The following is an 18,215-nucleotide window of genomic DNA, read 5'->3' as shown; positions in this document are numbered from 1 at the left end:
ATTTATGTAATGTTTAATCGTATTTTTTTGTGAAAGTGTATCAGAGACATGAAGACATGAAGACTCTGAAGTGGGACAAGAGAAGGATGATGGGGTGTTATTCCAATAGACACATTAAGGTAAATTAAATATTGAGGCTCATGTTTGCATCTTTGTGTTTATATATCAAAAGATTGCTCTGTGATTTCAGTGAAAGCTGATAAATACAGAGGGCTGGACAGTGGTTTCATTGATTAAGTGAGTAAGAACTGACCATAGCCTAACATTAATTTAGTTACCCGAATTGCATTGTTGAATACAAAGGAAAATGGTAAAAATACAAATATTTTGAATATGGAATACTGTGAAATTATTATGAGAGATGATTAGTAGGCCAATAGGCAAGTTTTTGGCCAGGATGCCAGGGCACACCCCTACTCTATTTTGAAGGACATCCTGGGATTTTTAATGACCACAGAGAGTCAGGACCTCGGTTTAACATCTCATCCGAAGGATGGTGCTTTTTGACAGTATAGTGTCCCCATCACTATACTGGGGTGTTAGGACCCACACAGACCATAGGGTGAGCACCCCCTGCTGGTCTCACTAACACCTCTACCATAGAGATGCGCGGTTGGCGGTTACAGCCGCGGACTCCGCGGATAAACCGCGGATCGGGCGGATGACGTGACGAAAAATAGTATTTTAATTAGATTCGGGCGGGTGGCGGATCGACTGCTTGTTAGCTGTGTCCTTCTAAGCATGCAACCTTAAAAGGTGAGCACTCTGTCTTTCAGGGTGGCAGCCTCAGAAGTTCTCAAAGAGAACTGAAATGAGACGGTCTAGCCTTCTGAGGACCCATAATTTGCGTCACCTGTTGCACGCGCCCCCAGTAGCCCCCACCGCGCCTGTCAGCAGAAAACAGCGGAGACATTTCTGACTTATTAAAATAAATATTAGGGCCGGGACTCGATTAAAAAAATTAATCTAATTAATTAGAGGCTTTGTAATTAATTAATCTAAATTAATCGCATTTTAATCGCATGTAAATATTTGACCTGAGAACATTAAGAAGTAATTTTTTACATGGATTTTAGTATGAATAATGACTGAATACATAAGCTTAAGCAACAAAACATTGTTTATTGAGCCCTATTCGGACGGGATTAGTTTTACAGGGGTAGATGGCGTAATGTAATTTTACCACAGGACGTCGGTAATATTAATGGTCAATTCGGACGGGATTAGAAATCTCTGTAAAACATTCAGAAGTGGGAGGGGTAACTCGTTGGCGCAGCGCGTCACCTCTCGTCTTCACGTGCACGTTACCTTGCTTCCAGATATCTGATGTGCAAACAACATGACACAGACAAGGAAAACGCGAAACACTGTGTTTAATTTCAGTTTGGGGAGAACGTCAGTTTCATAAACAGTTCCATGCCTCTGAGAAGTAAATTTGACTTTTTTTTTAAAGTTTGTGTCGTGTTTTATTCAGAAACTGACTTGTAACTGACTTGTTTCTCCGTCTAGAACGCAAGTAACTTAAATGCTTCTTTAAGCGCTTTTATATTTAAAAGAAACCCACAAATTAAAAAGAAATGACGCGATTTACGTGTATATTTACAGCTGGTCTATTCGCACTGGATTTGTATTACCTGAGGTAATTTCTCCGGACCTTTTTACAGAAGGTAAAAGACGCCGTAATCTTTACTGACATTGTCCGTAATGATTACTGACATGGAGCATTCGGACTGGACTAAAATCACCGAGAAGCTCTGATAAAAACTTGCTTTACCCCACATCCCTATGTAAAACTAATCCCGTCCGAATAAGTCGTTGTACCCGGAGTCGGGCTAATGTCCACGCTAGCTGCTGTATGTTTTGCATTGAGATGCTCGATGTGCTGCGGTGATATGTGAATTCCTTGTTGCATAGCTTACACACAACCATGCTCTTATCGACGCTTACATCCGTTGTAAGCCAACCAAAGCGATCTCATCAGCCTCTTGGTTCATGTTCACTGTGGTTTGTTGTGAAGTCATGAACGCTAGTTGGTGCTCCAGTATAATCGGTCCGCCGAAACTCATGAGAAATGTTCCGCGGTGCAAAAATAAGTGCGATTAAAATGCGTTAAAAATGTTTAACGCGTTATTTTTGTGTAATTAATTAATCTTAATTAACGCGTTAAAGTCCCGGCCCTAATAAATATGTAATAAAAAATATTAATTTATTTTAGAAAATATGACACATTGATGTAGATTAAACTATTCAACAGTATATCAAATAATCAACCTTATGTTGCAAATATACGCAACATAAACATAATAATATTAACACAAAACATAACTTATAATACTAAAACAGTGACAAGAAAAAGTTTTCTAATACACTTTTATTTAATAAAGGTTTTAATTGTTTGGGATAGCCTCGGCATGTTAAGAATCCATTCGTTCTATCATTAACAGCGCAGAGAAATGAGGACGCATTTTGACATAGCTCTTATCAACGCCTCAAAAAATGAGAATTAAAAACAAAGGAAATAGAAGGTCAGAAAAGGTTTGCCTGGAATAAGTTTTACAAAGTGGTAAATCAGGATGACACCAGTGCAGACTATGTAATTTGTGCGTTTAATTTAGGCATTACTTATTTATTTATTTATTTTTGTCCCGTGTGCGCCGATCGGAGACTGAGTTCACTGCTGATATTCTAGAGCTTTCTAGTCTCGCGGCTGTCATCAGCAGCGTCTTGCATCGCCCAGTCAGCGGATGGCGGGCGGGTGCGGTTTTGAAAACTGGTCAGAAACGTTGGTGCGGATGGATGGCGGACGGATGATGAGTTTTGTGATGAGGTTGCGGATGAAATAATAGCCCATCCGCGCATCTCTACTCTACCAGCAGCAACCTGGTTTTTCCCAAGTGGTCTCCCATCCAAGTACTGACCAGGCTCAGCCCTGCTTAGCTTAGGTGGGCAAGCTGTCTTGGGCTACAGGGTGATATGGCTGCTGGCCGTATAAAGCCAGGTAAAGAGGTGGCACAAGGATGCTGACAGGACAGGAGGAGGTGACATTCAGGTTAGTGAGAGTACATCAGGGCCACCATTTAATTTAATGTTAATTTGTTTGCTTCCAAAATCAATACTTGACAAATCTTTACAATTATATTTGCAAAGCTGAATTTCTCATAGGTGGATAAAGTATGACAGCAATTGTGAAGACCTTAGACGTCGTGCAGTATATGGTTCTTCTCATAAATTGATGTTTACTCACTCCTCTTTCATTTATATTGATTTGACTTAATTTTCTTGGTAAATAATAATGGGGATATTCCTAATATAATATATTTTAAGTACATGCTTAGAACGTATCTCATTTGCTCATTTGCTTTGTATGTAAATGAAAAGTATGTCTTTAAGGTCTAAGCTATGTTTCATTTTATTTAGACATTCAGCGCAGACATTTTCATCCAAATCAACTTGAGGAAGAAAACAAGAAGCAGTTCAACCTAAAAGGTTCATCTTCTAATTCTCTATCTAAATGTTTGTTTTAAAGTATATCATTATGCTTTTAATTACTTTATTATATGGCTTTTGCTTCATAACAATTATTGATTTGCATCTGTTTTCTTTTATATAACAGTGGGCTGCTGTAATGTTTACATCTATGGAAAGAGGAGCTGAGAAGAAATGAGAGGCTGGAAAGCAGTACTTCTTGTTGAGGACAATCCTGAATAGGAACACTTTCTCATATACACATAGATTATTATTAGTGTTTGATATTTTTTTAATTTTTATTAATTGTATTGTTTTAATTTTTCATTTTATTTGAAATTACCCAAGTTAGATTCATGCTAATACTTTAGCTGGAATTTGTATCTTTGCATGAAGCTGGATGTAGAGTTGGTTTCACATACACATGAAGTTTCTAAATAACTTAACTAACTTTTAAGTTCAGTTTGGTTTAAACTTGTATTTACCCATGGTAATTAATTTAAATTTCAATGTATGCTAATATATTAATTTCAATGAAAACTTCTGTATTTGTGTATAGCTGGTTATTTTGGCAAACTACATTTCACACACCAATGTAACTGTCACAAAGTTTTTTTATTATCAGTTTGTTCTAAACTTTTGTTTGTTTACTAAGGGTGAAATTGCTTTGTAATTTAAGTTGTTGGTGTTAGATTCATGCCAATAATGTATTTGAACAAACTAGTATTTTTGTTTATTGCTGGCAGTTTATACTAGAAGAGTTTTAACACATAAAATGTTGTAGTGTTATTGACTTGTGTGTTATTGATTAATAAAAGGCAAACAATTTGAAAGTAATTTTTTATGTGATTTATTTATTAATATAATTTGGGCAAGATAAGGCTGAGTTATGGCTCAGTTTTGAAAGTTCTGGTTAAATGCTGGTTTTAATATGGTTGACCTTGGCTGAGAACTGGTACCGATGTTAGAACCTGTTCTGGCCCAGGTTTGGGCCGATTATGGGCTATTATCTGGCAGAGACATGGGCCATTGTAGGGCTGTCATTCTTCATTGTATGTGGGCTGAGGAAAAACTGGTTGTGTGGGCCGGAGCTGGGCCGGAACAAAATTGCTATCTGGGTACACACATTTTAGTCTGGGTCTAGACTAAAACCCTGTCTGAGAGACCACCCCTAAAACTTTTTCTTTTAAAATCGACTGCTGATTTATATACAACATAAAAAAATGTAATGCATTTGTAATGCATGATTCTCATAAAGAAAGAATTAAAAATTAAATCATAAAATAATTAAATTAATTGTATTAATATGTTAACAGTCATGTGATTGTTGTTAGTTTTACTTACTGAAGTTTTTTTGTTTCTTTAATCACAGGCAGCAGTTTCACAAGAACTTCATCTGCTTTATTTTTATCTCCAATAAATTTATGTAGATCAAGTTCATCCAAATGCTGCCCAGACGTCAACAACACAAAAACTAAAGCTGCCCACTGTGAAGAGGAGAGTTGGCTCTTTCCTACTGTTGCAGATGTCACATAATGTTGAATCTCCTCCACCAGTGAATCATCACCCAGTTCATTCAGACAGTAAATCAGATTGATGGATTTCTCTGGAGACAGATTCTTATTCATCTTCTGTTTAATGTACTCAACAGTTTTCTCTTTCTTGTAGGAGCATCTTCTCATCTCTGTCAGTAGATCCTGTAAGAGAATCTGATTGGACTCCAGTGAAAGACCCAGAAGAAAACGCAGGAAAAGATCCAGATGTCCATTCTTACTCTGTAAAGATTCAGCTACAGCTCGATGATGGAACTTAGATAATGAAACCGGTTCTTCTGATGATTTATGTTTTATTCTGCCCAAAACTTTAGAAAACCCTTTTTGATTGTGAAACACATTTTTGTTGTTGTTTGTAATGGAGATGTGAGCATAAAGAGCTGCTAGATGTTCCTGGATGCTGAGATGAACAAAGCTGTAAACTTTACCCTGATACAAACCAAACTCCTCTCTGAAGATCTGAGTACACAATCCTGAGTACACTGATGCTTCTGCTACATCAATGCCACACTCTGTCATGTCTTCATCATAGAAGATCAGATTTCCTTTCACAAGCTGCTTAAAAGCCAGTTCACCCAGTTTGAAGATCATCTCTTCATCTTTCTTCTCATAGTCCTTCTGATGTTTGATGTTTGTCTGAATGATCAGGAAGTGTGTGTACATTTGAGTGAGAGTCTTGGGGATCTCTTGACTCTCTGCTTCAGTCAATAATCTCTCTAGAACAGTGGCTGAAATCCAGCAGAACACTGGGATGTGACACATGATGTAGAGACTCCTGGATAACTTCAGGTGTGAGATTATTCTACTGGCCAGACTCTCATCACTGATTCTCTTCCTGAAGTATTCCTCCTTCTGTGGATCACTGAAGCCTCGTACCTCTGTGACTCGATCAACACACTCAGAGGGGATGAGATCAGCTGCTGCTGGTCTGGAGGTGATCCAGATGAGAGCAGAGGGAAACAGATTCCCCTTGATGAGGTTTGTCAGCATCACGTCCACTGAGGTTGATTTACTTACATCACAAAACTTCACTTTGCTTTTAAAATCCAGAGACAGACGACACTCATCCAAACCATCAAGGATGAACAACACTTTATATTTATCACTGGATTTTTGCATTTCTTTTGTCTCTGGGAAGAAAAGATGAAGAAGATCTAAAAGACTGAGTGTTTTGTTCTTCATCAAATTAATCTCTCTGAAAGGAAGTGGAAATATGAGGTGGACGTCCTGATTCTCTTTCTCTTCAGCCCAGTCCAGAATGAACTTCTGTACAGAGACTGTTTTTCCAATGCCAGCGACTCCCTTTGTCAGCACACTTCTGATGGGTTTGTCTTGTTCAGGTAAAGGTTTAAAGATGTCATTACTTTTGATTGGTGTCTCCTCTGTTGTTTTTCTGGATTTTGTCTCAATCTGTCTCACCTCATGTTCATTATTGATCTCTCCACTTTTACTCTCTGTGATGTAGAGCTCTGTGTAGATCTCATTCAGTAGTGTTGGGTTTCTCTGACTTGACGTTCCCTCACACAAACGCTCATACTTTTTTTTTTGATTTAATCTGAATGTTTTTTGAACTTCAGCAAGTAGAAAGTAATAACTGTAAACAGAATTTTACATAAATTAAAAAAGTACATTTATAAAGACATTTGAGATACATAAATCCATGCGTTAATACTATCAGCGTTCTGTTCATAACTTCTAATGTGTTTACCGTTAGTTGATATCTGAACTCTAATGGATTTTACAAATGTTCTATAAACTGACTAAATCTGACTAAAGTACAACTGTATGTTTCAATCATAATCTACAAGACAAGATGAGAGTTACATTTTGTAAAAATTATATAACTTTCATTGTCATCACTTTTAAACTTTTAGATTTTTATGTTAACTGATCTAATAGGTTAATGTAAAGAGATAATCTTTGAGAGTACACCTTAAAAAACTATACTCGTCCAGCCTGATCTTCCACATAGCCTACGGGTGTGGGCCACCGGTGACTTCTTTTTCAAGGGCGCAGTATGCGAAGCTTGTCGACATGTATTTAGCCCGTGATGTGTGTGTGCATCATGTGTCTTTGTTAAAATAAGGGCCTGCTGCACATGTGTCTAAAGGGTTTAAGTGACGCTCGCATTAGCCAGATACTTGTCTTGCAAGTATTTTGTGAATGTGAGCATCTATTTTATCATGATTCCTTTCGACGCATGTGCAGAAGGCACGCATTTTGATGCACATGGTTCACATGATGCAACAAACACATATTTTGATATGACAAGCTACACACTTGACACTACAAACACATATTTTGATATGACAAGCTACACACTTGACACATATTTTGAATTTGCGCCTCTGGAAGAGAAGTCACCGGCCGCCACTGGCAATGATGCAGCACTGTTGGCCTTCTTCTGGCCCGTATGAAATAGATGTGAGCCTAAATTGACCCACAGATAAATAGCAAATAAGGCTCAAACAACTCAAATCATATGTGAGCCTTTTCAGGGCAAATATACGTTTCTTATGGTAATGTGTTATCTGAATCTGGTCCTAAAGTGGCCCATATTGGAAAAAGGGAATTTTGCCCAAACATCACATAACAATTATGGGCCAGTTTTGGCAAAGATTTGTCATGGTAAGCTAGCTAATCTAAGTGTGAGCCTAAAGTGGCCCAGATATGTATGATATGGCAAATATGGGAAATTTATCTTTAAACATAGGTGTGTCAGTTCTGGCACAGATACGACACAGTAAGCACTACAGTAGCTACTCTAAAAAGTGGGTCCATGTTGGCCAATGCTGCCCCTGGATTGTAATTTAACCTATGCTTTGTTGTTTCAACCCAATGTTGGGTCAAATATGAACATTTTCTGGGTTAATTTAACCCAACAGATGGGCTTGTCCTTTTTTGACCTAGCTCGGCATTTTCGGAGTGTATTGTGGGTGTGGTCCTGTTATAATGTAGCAAATGTGATATACTTATGATAAAATATAGCTTGGCCAGTTTTGGCAACAATTGTAAGCACTAGCTAATGTGGGTGTGAGCCTAAAGTGGCCCAGATGTTATGTGGCCTGCATATTATAAAACATATCTTGACCAGATTTGGCACAATATGCACTAGATTTCTTTGTGTGAGCCTACAATGTCCTACATATGTTGCACCACATTTTGCCCTCTTATTTTAAAACATATTTGGGTTCAATTTTGGCAAAGATTTGGCACAGTCAGCAATTGCTAATCTAAGTGTAAACCAAAATTGTGCCACATGGTCACTTTTTAAAGAAGACAGCTTTTGTTTGCCAGTAACTTACTGTAGATTTAAATGAATGTTATTTACTGGCAGCAGTTTGTTCAAAGATAAATGAACATTAAACATTAACAAGTCTTTATCTTTACAGAATAAAACTAAAATAACACCCTCATGCAAACTGTTCTGGGAACCAAAATCTGAAGGAAAAAAACTGAAAATGTCACGATCGGTTTTAACAAAAGAGAGAACCCAAACAAAGAGACACAACTAAAATACAAAACTGGAGATTTATTAAACACAAAAACCCATGTGGGGGAAAACAGATAAATAAACACGGATGATAAACACGAAACAGGAACAAAACACTGGAACCAAATAAACACAGGATCAGGAGTCAGAAACGCGGATGACATGAAACTCTGACTGAAGACAATGAACGCGCACACGACAGAAAACCAGAGGGCATAATAAAGACACGACATCAATGGGGAACAGGTGAACATAATTAATTACGTAAGACACGAGTACATAAGGGAGTAGGGTGAAAGTGACAAGACACTGGGAACACGTGACACAAATACATAATATGAAAACACGTGTTCCCACACAGAACACAATGCTGCCGTAATCTTGCCCTCTGAAATAAGACCTGAATCTACACCAAGGTCTGGCAAGACCATGACAGCGACAAGACACTGGGAACACGTGGAAGCCACACATATAATATGACTCCACATGTCCCCCACACAGAACATAGTACTGTCATGGTCTTGCCAGATACACTCAGACCTGAGTCTAGTACAAAAGATCTGGCAAGCCCATGACAGAAAAAGGTTGATGAGAATAAACTGAAAAAGGTTGATGAGAATTTTTGGTTCCCAGAATGCTTTGCATGAGGCTGTTATTATACAGTAGTTTAACATTGTTCTTTAAGTTAACCTATTATTTCCTTCATTAGTCATACATAATAAAAACATGCTGATGATGTTTATATCCTGTAATAATTACCTTTTCATAACACTTTTAATTGTAAGAGTTTTGTCTTGTGTTCTGTTCTGTTTTGTTGTCAGGTCTTTTTTTGACATCATGTCCTTTTGGGATATACCAATAAAACCTCTTGCATTTGGATTCTCATCTCTCTCGCTTTGTGTGAAGCAGCCCACGTTACATTAATATAAAAAATTACATTTTAAATTAAACAGTGCCTTTAATATTGTACATGTAAACTAAATGTTTTGTAAATACAGACTTTAATAAGAATACCTGACTCCTGGAGAATCATCTCCATCTCGTAATGTTTGTGAATCAGCCATGAATCATTCAGTCACATCAGTCTGATCTCCACTGATGAATCTGATCACCTCCACAGACTCTGAATAAATCTGATGACATATTAAAACATTTTTAATGCTCTGCTTTAATTAGAAATTGTTTATAAATCTGAACAAAGTCTCGATCTCCCAGCTAACAATTTTTGGTTTTCAAAATGTTCCCCTAACATTAGCTTTTGGTTTTCAGAACGTTATTTTTCAAGGTTTGTTTTTGGTTAGCCAAGAAAGTTTTTTTTTTACGAAAATAGAAAGTTATTTTCATGTTGGCTTAACTGTTCTCCTAACATAAGAATAATGTTCCCCTAAAGTTATTTTATGGTTCCAAAAAATATGCATAACTTTCTCTAGTCTAATGGATACATTTTGGTTAAGTTATCTTTAGGTTATTTAACGTTTAGTCTGTAATGTAATGAGAACGTTATTTTATGGTTCCCAAAAAAATATCCAAACAATAACCAAAAACTAACGTTAGGGGAACGTTCTGTGTTTGCTGGGCTGTTCAATCGCTGCTTAGGACAAAATCTATTTAGTCATTAAGCTTAACTCATACTTTTGATTTTGAGAACATCATACAAGATGCTGTTTAAATGAGCTTAAAGGTCTAAAAAATATGTTTAAAATTTTTTTACAAATACACACACGCCAAAAATAAAGTCAAATAAAATGCATAAATGTTAATATATTCTTATTCTGAAAATGAGAAACACTTTGATTTTACCTGAAACTACATGCCATTTCAGATTGAACATTTATATTCTGATTACTCACAGAAACTCTGATCTGATCTGTTGAATCTGATCCAATAACACAGCAAAATCACCAGTTTTACACTCTTAAGAAAAATGGTTCTTCAAAGGTTCTTAAACAATGATAATGGTTCTATATAGAACCATAGCTTACGTAAGAACCTTTTTTGCTGAAATGGTTTTATGTCTTGGCAAAAGGGTTCTTTAATTCCCGCCTTTTTTATTTTAAATTTAGTCAGTTATTTTCAACCTGCTTCCTGATTATTTTCACCTGTAAAAGCCCTGAATCATCAGTCCTGCTGAACCGCCTGCAGACTAACAACACAAACAGGTAAGAGAGTAAAATAAACATCCTTAAATGTTAAAAACATTTTGAAAATTGAAGTTTTGTGTGTTCTTATTGTACTTTATTTCTTTTATAACAGGTCAACTATATGTAAGCCTCATTACCTTTATAACAGGTAAGCTTCATACTGTTTTAAATGATATATTTAGAAGACTCTGCTTTAACAATGACTTATGATTTGTTATAATGTTTAAAAGCATATACATGTATATTGTACATTAGGTATATTAAACTAATTATCTTAAGAATGTAGTACAACATATGTTTATGTTTTTTTATTGATATTTCAGAGTTTTTGTATGTGAGATAATCTTGCTTATGCTGGGAGTGAAGGCAGTGCGTAACGCTTGATATGAGATAAACATCCGGTTTCTAAAGGTGATGTATGCATGTTTCTTTCAATGCTGACTTTAAAATAATAATAGTTTTTTACGGTTTAAACATTTTGGAGATTTTGTGTGTGTGATCTTGTGGCACATTTACTTGTACAAGTTTTCTTTCAAAGGCAGTCAAAGCAGTGGACTGCTGTACCAATCTATGTAAAGACGACTCAAAAATTCAGAGATGACCTCATGGACAGAGTGATCCAAAGAAGACACAATGACCCCACAATCAGATTCAAAGATGCATCATCCCTTATCAAAGTACCTCGCCTAGCTGCCAACACTGCATTGCTACCAAAGCCCAGCAAAGAGGAGGTCATACAATCACACACCTCAAGATTCAAAGGTCCATCAGAGCCATTGTAACTCTAGTTTACAGCTGACATGAAAAGTAACCTGTGCCACCACTGGAGGCAGAGGCGGCGCCAGGGAGGAGCTAGGTGGTGCTGTAGCTCCCCCTATAATATCCATAGCACCCGCCCAGCACCCCCAAGAAATGTCTGTAATATTTTATATGTTTATATTTTAATGTCATGTTTGAATAGTCTTTTTCATGTTGTTAAAAAAGGAATTAAATAATAATTTAAAAATATAAATTTTAGTGTAAAATAACAAGGCCCAAACAGGTGATCTTCTTTGGCCAATGGGCGCAGCGCCTGGTGAACCTTTGACCTTAACGCACGGCAGTTTGTTTTTGATAGCAAGTTTGGAAATTTAGCAAAGACCCTTAATTGCGACATCATTGATGCCTTCGCACTCAATCAAAAGTTGTGAAGACGTCTATGGTAAGTGCTTGATTTTCCCCAGCTGTTGGCTATTACAAATTGAATTAATTTGGTGTTTAAAGCAGCAGAAATCTTGGCTCTTCATAGTTACATCTATAATGCTCCAACCATAGGAATACTGCTGATTTATCATTAGATTAGTGTTGGTAACTGGCTGTGCGATTTCGTGATCTGAACATAAGCGTGCACAGTTTCTGTTGGATTGTGTTGTTTGTTGCTCCGTTGTATTCAGGGCTTGACTGTGACAGAATTGTGAAATATTATTTTCAGAGGTTTACATGGGCAGTCTTATGTATATTGTATCTATAGCCCTTGTGTTGAATACTTTTACATAGTCACAAAAGGAGTATAGGTCAGTTAATGCGGGCGTGTACGTTACGCGTGTATATAGACTCTTTTACTGTTTGTACACAATTACGACATGTCAACGTATGCACGCGCATTTTGGCAACGGAAGTATGGCGAGAATCAGCATTGAAGCAACACAGACAGAGAAAGTTATTTTAAAAAAAGTTGACTTTATCAACATTTTCAACACAGCTACCAGATCCGTTTAGTGGACAGAAGACGTTAGCATATACGTATATTAGTATACTATGTTAGTGCAACCAAACGCAACAACCAGACATTTTGATTCTGGGAAACCGTTTTAATAAACTTTCTGAGTTGCTAACACGTTAGAACCAATGGGGAATAACACCACTTCTGTTGCCAAAATGCACGAGCAGGCTATTTGGTCACGGGGCCTGTAAAATATATATATATACCAAGGGTGGTCCAATGCGACCTCCATAATGAAATGCCCCCAAAATTCCAAGCACCTTCTCTTAAGTGTTGAGCATCCCCATAGCACCTGCATCAGAAAATCTCTGGAGCCGCCACTGACTGGAGGGGACTTGTACTTGCATAGTAAGTTTCGAAGGTACATGTCAGTATTTGTAATATTATGAAGGCAATGTTTTTGTTTTTATATTGTGAAATTTATTATATATTTTTCCACTGTGTGACTTCACTTATCTTGACAAAACACCTTTTGCATAGAAAACACATGGCCTATCGTATGGGAATAATTTGATTTGAAAAAATATTTCAGTTATTGCAGTAATTTTAATGCAATCTTTTTATTGTGAAACAAATTACATATTTTCCCCACTTTGTGACTTCACTTACGATTGAATAAATTTGACAGAACACCTTTTGCATGGACAACACATGGCCTATTGTGTTTACTATGGGAATAATATTGTAATAAATTGAAAAGTCAGTAATTGCAGTAATATGAAGGTTATTTTTATTATTTACATATTGTGAATTAAATTACGGATTTTCCTTTTTTTACTTCACTTAAATTTGATTACATTTTAAAAAACACAATTTGCCTGGATAACACATGGCGTATCATATTTACTATGAGATTAAATTGAAAAAAAAAAAATCCTGAATGTTGCACGACTGATTTGATTATATTTGATTTAGCAATCAAGATAAAAGTATCACAATAGATGTTTTAGGTTCAAAGCTTTATTTATATTCGTCAAATATAGGAAACAAAATTGAATACAAATGATAATATTTCAATTAAATAGTGACAGCAAGACATCTAAATAATGGTTGTAATTTAGAAAAATATACAAACAGTTAGTGTACTATTCTGACATAAGCTGCAGTTCAATTGTCCCAAAGATGTCTGTGAAACATGTAAACATAATCTGGATCTAAATGCAGGGCTTAGCACATAATGTCCAGTTACAGATGGCTTACAAATCCATTGCCTCATGTACTTCTTGAAATCCAACATAGACACCGGACTCAGAAGGATGTCTTTGTCGTATAGCCCCGACCACACACCCAGATAGCAGACGGATTCGGCCCGAATGTGGCCTCATGATGGCACTGCTGGCGTGCTGCCGGCAACGGCATGCAACATGTCAGCCAAGTATGGGCCAGGTGTGGCAATGATGGCACTAGATCCATGATGGCAGATAATATTTTGGCAAGTTGTGATTGGGAGGTATGTGGCCCAGATCAGTGTAGTGATTCTGGCCCAGATCAGTCTAGTGATTGTAAGCCACATTTAAAATACTGATTTATAATAAATAATTAGAAGAATTTAAGGATTTTCAGGCTATCTTAATCTTAATGTTAATTTAACCTTTATTAAGTAAAATGTTAGTTTTGTATTAAAAGAAACTAATATATTTGGACAATAATGTTTGTCTACATTTCAATAACATAAACTTGCCTTCAGATCATGGGTCAAGATTATTTTGTTCAAATGACCCTGAACTTCCAAAAGTTTTTCTTTCTGAATTTAAAAGTTTCTATAACGTTGCTTTGAGAAGCACCATGGATCGTTTCTATTTAAACTTGCTTTTGCGCGATTTTCATTGTAGCAGGAGTTTATTCCTGCTGAAGATTTCTGACTTCATTGAATAAACTATCATTGTGTACAATCAGATGTTAGATACTGCAGAAATAAACGTTACTGTGCTGAAGATTTCTGACTTCAATGACTAAGTAAAACTATCATTGTGTACAATCAAATGTTAGATACTGCAGAAATAAACAAAATGTATTGTTAAACTTCGCGTTACGTTAAGGTTTCGCAGTTTATTTATGAAGTGCAACAAGAACCTACACGCGGATGACATCAAAGTACTGCGAGAGCGACTCGAAAGATCATGGACAGCATACTGATTTCAAATCACTCTCGCGGTATTTTAACGTCATCCGTTTCTCAGTTCTTGCAACTCAACATTACGTTGAACACCTTGTCAAAAATGATTGAGATGGCCAATCAAATCAAAAAAGGCGAGTGCCACTGGCCAATCACATAACAGAAGACGAGCTTTCCTGTTAACGGAAGCCGAGCGGCGGCCAATCAAATTAACCAATAGGCGGGGTTACCGTCGGAGTAGCAGTTAAACCGCGTCAATCAATCATAACGGACACACAGATTTCAAAGGCAGCAGGATGAAAGATAGTAAGTACCTGAACTTACATATTTAAACTTTTCCAATCATAAAAATGTTTTTGTTTAAATGTCTTACAAACGTATAAAGGGATGCAAACGTTTACGTGATTCGTGTGTAACGTAATGTGTGACAATTAACGTTATATTGATATTAAATTAGCTGTTTTCTATCAGGTTAAGAATAACTGTGATCAAATTATAATGAAGAAATCGAATTTAGTTATCTGGTCTTCCTGATGTTAGAACATTTATATAAAAAACATATTTAAAAATGTATTTCTGTAACGTTTAATTTCCTTTTTTGATGAAAGTGTGTCTGTGTTCATCAAGACATGAAGACTCTGGAGTGGGACAAGAGAAGGATGATGGGGTGTATATTCCAATAGACACATTGGGCTCTATCTTACACCCGGCGCAATGCAGCGCAATGCGCGACGCAAGTGTCTTTCGCAAGTTTCCACCCTAATTTTCACGTTTAGCACCGCGTTGTTTAAATAGCAAATGCATTTGCGCCCCCTTTTGCGCCCATGGGCGTTCTGGTCTGAAAACGAGGTGTGTTCAGGCGCATTGTTGGCGCGTTGCTATTTTGAGGCAACTAATATAGACTACGCCATTGACCAACAAAAACCTGGTCTAAAGTCTAAAGTCAATGGCGCAATGTGTTTTATGTTATTTAAAGAGCGCATTAGTAAAATGCGCCTATACACGGGAGGACAACGCAGGTTTGCTTATCACAAAGTACATGAATGCGCAGCAGCACAAAAATGCTTTTAAATATGAAAGATTAAAGGATTGAATGTAAAAGATTATTATTGAGTCTCTTGGACATAAATGAGGACTAATTATGAGACGTTAGAAGACAAAAAGAGCTGCTTCACCTGCAGCCTGGTAAGTAAATAAATGCTTTGCTTTAAACGAATGCGTCTGTTTTTAAATGTTTTTTTTAATGCTAACATTTTTAAGTAATGCTTAAAAAAACTCTTTGCTAAAAAAACGCTGTCCAAAGTGCTGAAACGTGAGGAGAGCCGTTTGTAAATTCTTTATCTCCTGTTTGTTACAAATAAAGTATTTTTAGAGTACAAACCTTATCTTATGTAATGTAAATTATTTTTTGATGATATTGGATAGCCATACATTTAAAGCAATTACAAGTCTGCTTTTTACTTCCATGACTAAAAGAAAACGGGTTTTAAAGGTTTTAATAAAAAAATAACAATTTCAATACAAGTGAAAAACAACAAAATTATTTAACATTAATCTTAAACTGGGGATCTTCTTCCTCCGCTTAGTTTTTCAGTTTACAAAGTCCGTCATCTAAATAGGGATTAGACAACACCAGCGCAACTGGCTTTTAAAGGGGATGAGAGCTGTGACTCTCATTGGTTTACTGCACGTTACGCCCAAAATACTCCCATTACAATAGGACCTACCCTTTTCGACCATGCGCTCGGCGCAAAAACCATTTTTCCCGTCGTTAAATTAGCAAAAGTGGATTCGGACACGCCCATTTAGACGTTGCGCTGTGCGCTTTAGACAATGCGCTTAGATCGTTAAAATAGGGCCCATTAAGGTAAATTAATTATTGAGGCTCATGTTTGCATCTTTGTGTTTATATATCAAAAGATTGCTATATGGCTAAATAGTCACATTGTGATTTCAGTGAAAGCAGATAAATACAGAGGGCTGGACAGTGGTTTCATTCATTAGGTGAGTAAGAACTGACCATAGCCTAACATTAATTTAGTTACCCGAATTGCATTGTTGAATACAAAGGAAAATGGTAAAAATACAAATATTTTGAATATATGGAATACTGTGAAATTATTTTCTGTTAATCATCTGCTGTCTTTGCTTCAGGTAAAGAGGTGGGACAATGATGCTGACAGGACAGGAGGAGGTGACATTCAGGTTAGTGACAGTACATCAGGGCCACCATTTAATTTAATGTTAATTTAATTGCTTCCAAAATCAATACTTGACAAATATTTACAATTATATCTGCAAAGCTGAATTTCTCATAGGAAGTATGACAGCAATTGTGAAGACCTTAGACGTGCAGTATATGGTTCTTCTCTCTTTCATTTATATTGATTTGACTTAATTTTCTTGGTAAATAATAATGGGGATATTCCCAATATAATATATTTTAAATACATGCTGAGAACATATCTCATTTGCTTTTTATCTAAATGAAAAGTACCTCTTTAAGGTCTAAACTATGTTTCATTTTATTTAGACATTCAACGCAGACATTTTCATTCAAAGCAACTTGAGGAAGAAAACAGAAGCAGTTCATCCTAAAAGGTTCATCTTCTAATTCTCTATCTAAATGTTTGTTTTAAAGTATATCATTATGCTTTTAATTACTTTATTATATGGCTTTTGCTTCATAACAATTATTGATTTGCATTTGATTTGCAATTTTTCGTTTTATTTGAAATTACCTAAGTTAGATTCATGCTAATACTTTAACTGGACCTTGTATCTTTGCTGGCTGGCTGGCTGGCTGTAGAGTTGGTTTCACATACACATGAAGTTTCTAATTAACTAACTTTTAAGTTCAGTTTGGTTTAAACTTATTTACCCATGGTAATTCATTTAAATTTCTATTCATGCTTATATATTAATTTCAATGAACTTCTGTGTTTGTGTATAGCTGGCAATTTGGGCAAGCTACGTTTAACACACAAATGTAACTGTCACAAAGGTTTTTTATTATCAGTTTGTTCTAAACTTTTGTTTGTTTACTAAGGATGAAATTGCTTTGTAATTTAAGTTGTTGGTAGATTCATGCCAATAATGTATTTGAACAAACTAGTATTTTTGTTTATTGCTGGCAGTTTATACTAGAAGAGTTTTAACACATACAATGTTGTAGTGTTATTGACTTGAGTGCTATTAATTAATAAAAAGGCAAACAATTTGAAAGTAATTTTTCGTGTGATTTATTTATTAATATAATTTGGGCAAGATTAGACTGAGTTATGGCTCAGTTTTGGAAGTTCTGGTTAAATGCTGGTTTTAATATGGTTGACCTATGGCTGAGAACTGGTACCGATGTTAGAACCTGTTCTGTCCCAGGTTTGGGCCAATTATGGGCTATTATCTGTCAGAGACATGGGCCAGTTGTGGCCCGTGTGTGGCCTTTGTTCGTAATTCAGAACTGGGCCACTGTAGGGCCGTCATTCTTCGTTGTATGTGGGCCGCGGAAAAAACTGGTTGTGTGGGCCGGAGCTGGGCCGGAACAAAATTGCTATCTGGGTAGTGGTTTCCAATTCCCTCTGCCCAAAGTTTCGCCCTGTAGGGCCCATTGCAGTACTATACGGTAGGACACCAACCTATTTTGACTGAGAAGACATCGATAGAATAGGTATTTACATTTATATAT

The 18,215-nt window shown here is 36.4% G+C and overlaps 1 protein-coding gene and 1 long non-coding RNA gene across 6 annotated transcripts in view; one reads left to right on the top strand and one right to left on the bottom strand.

Annotated features, from left to right (window-relative positions):
* Positions 1-18,215, bottom strand: part of LOC135780979 (protein NLRC3-like) — a 58,488-nt gene that overhangs the window by 34,209 nt on the left and 6,064 nt on the right. For all 5 annotated transcript variants that reach the window (XR_010545050.1, XM_065291283.1, XM_065291286.1 and 2 more), the window contains exons 2-3: positions 9,526-9,644; positions 4,810-6,612 (exon numbers count right to left, since the gene is read on the bottom strand). Coding sequence is in view for 4 of the 5 variants with exons in the window: in XM_065291283.1 (XP_065147355.1) it covers positions 4,810-6,612; positions 9,526-9,575 (1,853 nt within the window). In the remaining variant the exon portion in view is untranslated. The remainder of the gene's footprint in view (positions 1-4,809; positions 6,613-9,525; positions 9,645-18,215) is intronic.
* Positions 81-16,799, top strand: LOC141281474 (uncharacterized). Its single transcript, XR_012335808.1, has 3 exons — positions 81-119; positions 173-237; positions 16,685-16,799. It is a non-coding gene; the product is annotated as an uncharacterized lncRNA (long non-coding RNA).

The sequence above is a fragment of the Paramisgurnus dabryanus genome, chromosome 23, assembly GCF_030506205.2.
Source record: "Paramisgurnus dabryanus chromosome 23, PD_genome_1.1, whole genome shotgun sequence".
Classification (NCBI taxonomy): Eukaryota; Metazoa; Chordata; class Actinopteri; order Cypriniformes; family Cobitidae; genus Paramisgurnus; species Paramisgurnus dabryanus.
Note: the sequence above shows the minus strand (reverse complement) of the source record. Positions and strands in the feature narration are given on the sequence as shown.